This window comes from Zingiber officinale, chromosome 5A, assembly GCF_018446385.1.
Source record: "Zingiber officinale cultivar Zhangliang chromosome 5A, Zo_v1.1, whole genome shotgun sequence".
NCBI lineage: Eukaryota > Viridiplantae > Streptophyta > Magnoliopsida > Zingiberales > Zingiberaceae > Zingiber > Zingiber officinale.
In genome coordinates this window covers 136,098,454-136,107,197 of record NC_055994.1, presented here as the reverse complement: position 1 = coordinate 136,107,197, position 8,744 = coordinate 136,098,454, and the positions used below count along the sequence as shown (strand labels likewise).

General features: G+C 36.1%; 1 protein-coding gene across 1 annotated transcript; it reads right to left on the bottom strand.

The window, feature by feature from the left end:
- Positions 1-5,152: 5,152 nt before the first annotated feature.
- LOC121983287 lies at positions 5,153-6,557 on the bottom strand. The gene is made up of 3 exons (XM_042536228.1): positions 6,437-6,557; positions 6,024-6,260; positions 5,153-5,935 (listed from the first exon to the last, which is right to left on the bottom strand). The coding sequence occupies exons 1-3, from the start codon at positions 6,521-6,523 to the stop codon at positions 5,441-5,443; spliced, it is 819 nt and encodes a 272-aa protein (XP_042392162.1). The 5' UTR covers positions 6,524-6,557; the 3' UTR covers positions 5,153-5,440.
- Positions 6,558-8,744: the final 2,187 nt, after the last annotated feature.

Below are 8,744 nucleotides of genomic sequence, written 5' to 3'. Positions count from 1 at the left end.
TTAAATAAAATGAATTTTATTTCATTTATTTTAAAACACATCCTTAAAGTTTAGTGATTTAATCATGAACAGATCATTTAGATTTTATTTGCATGTGCAAGTAGATAAATGTGTATCAAACCTACAAAACCGTAAATGCCTAACCACTAAACTTCATACATTTCTTAATTAATTGCAAAAAAAATGAACACTATAATCCAAAAAGGAAACTTGAACTCTAGAGGAAAATCTTATTTGTTAAAACTCATTATAACTCAACTTCTAAATTCTAAAATTTTGAAGCCTAAATACATATAATATATCTCAAAAAATAAACAAAAAAAAAACTTTCTATTTGAATCCAAACACCCTGGGTCCGTACAAGGGCACTGCAACGAGTCAGCAGCATAACAAATTCGCGTGTATATATATATATATATGTGTGTGTTTGTGTGTGTGTGATTTTGTATATCTAATTTAAATTCAATTTCTCCAATTAGGATTTATAAAATTTAAAATAATAAAATGTACTATAAAATGATTTTCTTTAATTAAAATAATAAGATTCAATTAAAATTTTATATTAGAAATTTTGTATAATAAACATGATTAATTTTTTTATCCGTTCAAATTAAAATTATAATTTTATAAATATTTTTATTGGAAATCAATAGCCGTAGAAATGGGCAATGGGTTTGAGGCTGATAATTTGAATTGATAGAAATGGATTAGAATCTAATATGCAGTGGAGTAATTTGGGCTTTTAATTCGAGCCCAAGTCCGAGAGATTCCGTGTTAATGAGTTAGTACGTAAGATTTGGATCCATGACTTGAGTGGTTTTTTTAGATGGATTAGAATTTATTTTATTTAATTGAATTATTAGGGACGATAATAGATTAGATTTTGTATCCTTTTCTCCATCTCATAGGGTTTCAATTTTCATTTTTATCCCTATATCTATCAGACAATCCAATATTCATACTCATATCTATACTTCATCTTTTATATCATTCCATCCAACTATCATTATTCAATAAAAACATATTACAATTAATTTTGCATTCATTACAATATAATTAAAAATAAATTAAGCATCTATAGAACCTTATTTAATCATATTCTATAAAAACTATTTAATCATATTCAATAAAAATAAATTAAATAGTAAAAAAATAGCCAGTAAATTATATATATATATATATATATATATATATATATATATATATATATATATATATATATATAATTAATACGGACAACGAGAGTGTTTTTATTATTCTAATAAAATGATGTGCTTTTAATTTTTATCCCTTTAAATATTATATAAATCAACTCTAAAATTTTCATATAATTCCATTGTAATTCAAAATTTTTAGTTAATTTTAAAATGGGAGGAATAATTTCAAAAATTAATCTAATTTAAAACAAAATAAAATAAAAACACCCAAAGAAGGGGAAAAAATATATTAAAAGATTAATCCTCAGGTGAAAAAAAAAAGTACACAGAATTCACGGACCATTCGACTCTACACACGGCGATACCCTGCAACGCCGCCGCCGCCGCCCCTCCCAAAACTGCACCACCTCCTCGCTTCCGCCTCCTCCTCCTCCACCTCCCTCACTACCTCAGCAAACACCTCCACCTCGCACGGCAGCTCCAGTGGGCCGGCGCCGCTCCCGTACCCGAGCTCCCTCTCCGCCTCCTCTAGCAGACCCCGGAAGAGGGGATGGTTCACCCACCTGGCCCGGATCACGAACCGCTCCCTCTCCGGCCCCACCCGCACCACCAGGCACCCCTCCGGCGCCACCCCCGCCGCCCCCTCTCCCTTCCGGCACCGCTGCAGGGTCTTCAGCAGCATTCCCTTGGGCCTCTTCATCAATCCTAAATCAATTCAACGTCCTGAGACGCAGCTCAGTGTACATTTATATACAGACATATCACGGCGGAGGAAGAAGATGGTGATGGTGGCTGTGGACTGTGGATGCGCTGTACATCACAAAAAAATGCGATCATGGAATGAATTATTTTTAATCTCGATCGATCAGGGAAGAGCATGGGCGACGGGTGATCCGGAATATATGATTTGGTGAATTGACCACCACCATGAAAAGAAAAAGGTCTCCTGGTCAACTCCAGAGGGCCAATGGCATGCAGCATGCTGCGCTTTGGATGGAGTCTAGGAGTTCAAAGTCAACGCCAACCATATCGTACTAGAGCACTTTCAGACTTGACTCGTTGCGGATGTTGGAAGATACTCGCTGCACTTTGTGACTTTGAGAAATTAGGAGCGTGCAAAACAACCTAGGGATGGGAATGGTCTTATTTATTTTAAGCATAAAATTAAAAAGATACTCCTAATTATCCATACTATATATTAAAAGAATATTTCTTTTTTTAAAAAAAATATTAAAAATAAATATTTAATCTGTAATTTGATATCAAAATAATCATTTGTATTTTACTATATATGAAACATTTCTTATCATAAAATTCCATCATCTTTATGTTTGTTTTGATCAGAGTTACTCCACTTTAAAATACATAATTCTAAAATTGTGAGTAACTTTGATTAAAATTCTGGAATACAAAAGGATATTTAAATATTATTTTTTTTAAAGATATTCATCTCTTTAAATCTACTAATTTGTGACCGATTTAATTTCATAAATATTTTTTTAACGACTATCAAGATAAATTCAAGAAGTGCTAAATAGCACAACACTTATAGCCGGATTTTCTAGAAGTAATCATGCTAGGTAAATACATTGATCCTATCCGAAGGTCGAGTCGACGGATGCTAAGGATGTGGCACTCTTGTTGACCGTGCGAAGACCCCGAGCAAAGCGAACCTGCAACCACAAACACGTCAGTGTCGGGCCAAGGAAGGGTTCCCCGAGTTGGCCCTCCGATGCTCAAGTCAGTCACCGGGGATGTGGAAGCAGTAGAAATAAAAAGTAAAGGAACAGCAACAACAGTAATATGTGCGTACCTCCGATGAAACTTGGACCTCTTTATATAGGGCTCCTGTAGCGCGCGTGCACACTTTCCTAGGCATACACGCTTCTTGAGACTTCTCTCTGAAAAGATGTATCAGTAAAGTGTCTCTGACACAATACCTCAATGAGTCGAGCGCATCTCTGACATGACAGTGGAAGCTTCCGTTATACGATCTTCTGCCTGACCATGCCGCCAACCATGTCGTCTGTCGGGGGCACGGGCTCCCAGAAGGATATCGCCAGATCCTCTTTTTGTCTGTTATTGGGTCGAGCGGGTAAGTTGTTTGGCAACCATTAGCCGTCTGGACGCTATCGTTCTCGTGCCGAGCAGGATGGCCGTTCGGCCAACCTTCCACTATCCAAGCTCCGCTGTTGTGTCGAGTGGGGCTGTGTCTGAATGTAGTCTACTCGGTCGCAACCCCGCTTTACTGGTTCCGAGGTTTGATGTAAGTCCGAGTGGGTTGGTCGCTCGGCGCGTGCCTCATCGACACATGCTTTTCTGAGTGTCAGAAACTCGGTTCATGTCCAAGCTATGATGATGTTGGACCGGACATTCTTTATCTCGGTCGGACAAAGGGGGTTGCCCGACCGACCGATGATATCGAGGAGTTGACCACACATTGACTTTAATTTCCACCATGACTTTACCCCTCCTTAAGATGGATCCCTTATCCCCGCATCATACACTATTGAGAATTAACCTAGATATTCATGTTGGTCACTATTGCCTTGCCACTTGCAAGAGTTGTTGACTCAATAATTCTTGAGGTGTTTGGGAGAATTTTTTTTTAAGGCTTTAATATTTTTTTTAAAAAAAAAGTTTTTTAAAAATAGATTTTTATATAAAATATTATTAGAGATATTAAAGTTTATTAATAAATTTTACAAGGATAATTGTATACTTGTAAAATATTGATTTAGCAATTTTTGAAGTCATAATCAATTAGGTCATAAAATAATAATTTTATATTTGTTAAAGATCAATTCTTTAATAGTAAAATTAAAAATTAAAAAAAAACTTTTATGTTAAACTTGTCAACATAATTATTGTAATACTATTAATATACATTTTAATTACTATTTTAATTTTTTTTATTGATCAATTTTAATTTAACGATAAAATTATTACCGTGTAACATAGAAATTACAAGTTCAAGTAGCAAATATAGTCTATTGCAAAGAAAGACAATATTATACATTTGTAATAATTCTATGTACTGAACTATCTTTTTATCAATTTTAAATTAGATAAATTATCAATTAAATTTATTTATCTAAAAATATTTAGCTGATAAATATCACGGCAAATTACAAAAATGAAGATTTGCATAATAACTTGTAGAGGATACAATAATAATGGTATAAAATGATATAAAAATGAGAATGAAGGGAAAAAATAGAAAAAGAAAAAAAATAAAATTTAAAGAGAAAAAATAATGTAATATAATATTAATAAGCTTTTAACTTTTAAAATTATTCTTATAAAAAATAATCAATATAACCAATAAATATTTATAATTTATTAACCAAACCTAATTTTGGTTAGTAAATTAAAATTTTATGAATAAAAAATTAAAAATTACTCATCAAAATTTAATAAAAAATTAAAAATAAATTATCATCCCAATTTAATTTTAATAATCATAATTTACAATTATCCACCGAGTAAAAAATTAAAAATGATCAAATTTAAATTTAATCTATAAAAAAATTAAAAATTATTAGTCAAATCTAAAAATTTTAAAAATATTGATCAAATCTAATTTGGAAGGTTGTTTTATTACAACAATAATAGCAAAAATTAAACAGCCATCCTAACGGTCCCTCCCAAACTGCCCCACCCACAACTCTGGAAGGCGAAATCACTATAACATTCGGAGAGTATTTTATTGCAATAATCGGTAATACAACAATCTTCCTTATTAAAAAAGGGGCAAGTTGCAAAGTGATTCTCACATAGCAAGGTAGCCCCCAATTAATAAGTCAACTATGCATGCAAATGCTGAGCTCAATAATTGTTGGTGCTTCAAACAGTCGGTAATTGAGAATCCACCAACCATTATTTCTTTCCTTTTCTTTTTCTTTTTTTTTTAAAAGAAAAATTTTAAGACAAAAAAAAAAATCTTCACCGAGGTAAATTTGTAGTAATGAAGTGGCAAGCACTGAAACTGAAAAGATGCATAATCATATACTATTTTTAATTAATAAAATTAAAACAAAATTAATAGTAAAATCGATTGCTACAATCGATCAATTGCTAGGGCATATTTAGGCACCCAATTGAATGTCTGTTTCTGGTAAAATGGCGGCGATAAAGTTATCGAGAGAGAAAAAAAAAAGATCGTTGCATATATATACAAGGAACTCAATGTCGATAATCAGAACAGAGCAGACGTACATGATCGGATCGTTCCCATGTTCCTCACCTTCCATTCAATCTAATTCGATCTTTCTTTCCTCAACCTACGCTTTCACTCTCTTAGATGCTTTACTCGATTTCTTAGTCTCCGCCGCCGCCTCCGTGTCTGCGACAGAAGTCAGCTTCTCCATGTTGATCACGTGCTCATGGACCGCCGACGGCATGGCTACAGGCTGATCTTCTTCTCCGTCCTTCTCCTCTGCGGCGGCGGCGGCGGAGGAATCCAGTGGCGCGTCGGGGTTCGGGGTGGGATTCATCTCTGCGAGCTTGACGATGTGCCCGGAGATCACCGCGATGTGCTCTGCGATTTTGCTGATGTGCTCTGTCACCGTCGGCTCCTTGGTGTTGCTGCTCTCGCCCACCTCCACCTCGACCACTCGCTTGCCGCGCTGATCCTTCTCCTCCTCCAGCTTCTGCGGCATCTCCAGGTCCAGGCTCGAGGCGCGGGGCGGTTCCGATCCCTCGGCCACATGCGTGGCGGACCTCGAACTCCTTCCCTGCCTCGCGCGCCGGTCCTTCTTCTTGATGAAGATGAGCACCTGCGGGAATCAACTCAAGCCGCGTCAGAAACCGATCGAGAAGATCGATCGATCGCCATCGGTGCATGCGTTCCTGGTGTAGCCGTACCTCCGAAGTCAAGATGGGGATCGACGCCACCGGCACGATGAAGCTGCTGCTCTCGCTGGCAGCATCGTCCTCTTCCACTGCGTCTGCAAATTCTGAGTCTCGAGCTGCGGAGGTCTCTCCGCTTCCGTCTTCAGCTGCCGCGGCCGCCGCCTCTCTCGGCCCGCAGCCCATCCTCTTGTAAATCACGTAGATCACCATCTGTGCCACTCCGAAGAAGAACCCTATCACGGTCGGTATCTATGCACAGGCTCAACGCGTCAGTCAATTTTTTTTTAAAAAAAAAACAGAAAATTGAAATTGATTTTTTAAATGACTAAAATAACACTGCCTACAATCAACCTATATTAATAGAAATGAGAATTTCGTGTACCAAACTATCCTAATTTTATATGCATTTTGTTTAGTTTATTTACCGTAACAAAAATGTCATGGCTGAAGACTCCGTATCCTAGCCATATCGCGGCACTCAAGGTCAAGCAGAATGACATGCCGATGGGCATGAACTCAACACTTCGAGTGCGCACCACAACCCTCTGAAAAACACACTAACAATTAGGTACTTCATAGCCTAATTCACAAGCGAACTAGACAGAATGACTTCTTACGATGATGCTCAATGGGGCCGCATAGACGCTGATCGAGAAGGCGACGCAGATCCAACCGAGAATTGTGGCACGGTTCGAGCCGTCGAATATGAATTGAGTCACCGCGACGATCAAGGCGAAGAGTACCAAATTCAAGCCCACGAACATTTGGATCGTCCTCATCTGCCTCGGCGATAATCAAATTAGTGATCATAATTTGTTAACACAAAGAATATAGTAATAATAATAATAATTTGTATTGAGAGAACAAATTACCCTATCTTTCTTTGGGGCGTAGATGACATAGATGATGATGTATGCGGACTCGATGAAGCACCCGACGAAATTAATCATAATTAGGAGCATTGATCTGGATGGTTTGTTGTACGCATAATAAGTCCAAATTATGCAACTGAATAGTGATAAATTATAAGGCAACGACTGGAATCCTCGTGCCGATTTGTTGCGGTAGATTTTGATAAAAGTAGGTCTGCCATAATTAATTAGTGATTAAGACAGATAATTATCATAATTAATTAATTAATGGAACTGTTTATTGGAGAAAATTGTGTGTACTCACATTGGGGAAAGATAAACTAAGAAAGAGATGATGTTGCCTGTAATAGGGAGCATTAAAAAGAAATTCATACATGATAAAAGAAAAAAAAAGAAGAAAAGATTGAAAACCAACTAGATTAAGTGAATGATTAGCATTTAATTAATTACCTAGTATTCCAAACACAATGAGTAAAATACGTCCCACTGCAGGGTCCATCTTGATGCTTGAGAGCTATGAATTAAAGAGGAAGAGGAAGAGGAAGAGGAAAGAGGGAAAGAAAAACTTGTGAATTTGTGTTTCCTTTTGCATGTGACGGTCATTTCTATTGAGCATATATAGAGGTATTTGTTACGAGTTATTTGCTAAATTTAAGAATTTTGTTATTAACTCTTTAACAAACTAAACTAAAAGAGTGATTTAATTAGGATGCGTTCGGTTTGATATATTAACTTATTAGATTATTAATTAATTACAATAGATTATCAGTCTCAAAGGATTGATTTTATTGATGGAATAGTATGTATGTATCTTTTGGAATCTTATTTGTTAGAAATGTAGATATGGCAGTTGGAAAACAAGAAGTTGAGCGTGAATTTAGAAAGTGAATGGATAGCCAGGATTGATTGTAAAAAAAAAAAAAAAAATAGAAATCGATTTTTTGAAATAGTTATAAATTGGAGACGAATGGAAAAAAAATAGTTTCTAATTTAGAGACTGAATAATAAATTTTCATTATTAATTTAGAGATGATGTAATAAAAGTGGACATCTCCGATATAAAGATGGAATAATAAAAATCCATCATTAATTTAATAAGAGATTGCTGTATCAAAAGCCGTACCTAATTTAAAGATCAAATAATAAATTTTGATTACTAATTAAGTCAATAAATTTAGCGACCGAATTGTATTTGATAATTGAGACCAACCTATATTATAGGCCGTTGCTCTTTCTGAAAGAACCTATTTTGTTATTTTGTTTAAGTAATAAATAATTTTTATGATAGATTAGAGCCTATGCTTGATTAATTTTATGCTTATTTTGAAAATGTTGTTTTTATTTATTCATGTATTTGGTGTATGATCTGTCTGAAAATCATGAACATGATAAGTTGGAGATGTGGTTGCTACGTTGATCGAATGTAGACTCCGCTCCGCTCGAGCCAGGGAAGGGGTCCCGGTGTGGGCCCTCCGATGCTCAAGTCAATCACCGAAAAAAGAAAAAAGACGGAGCAACAATAGATACAAGCGTGAATAGTGAATAATGCGTACCTCCACCGGTGTATGAACCCCTCTTTATATAGTGTCATGGTGGGTGACGTGCACACTCCTCGAGGCGTGGGCATATTCTCTTGTTTGTCCTATGAAAGGAATTGTCAGAAAAGTGCCTCTGACATTATACCTTAATAAGGTATGCATATCCCTAACAAGACAGTAGAAGCTTCCGTCATACAATTTGCATATTGACCATGTCTCGTGTCAGCGACACTATCTCCCACAAGGATATTGAGAGATACGACAATGATCCCGCTGTTCGACCGAGCGGGGTAGCCGCTCAGCTAGGACTCCTCCGCTCGGTA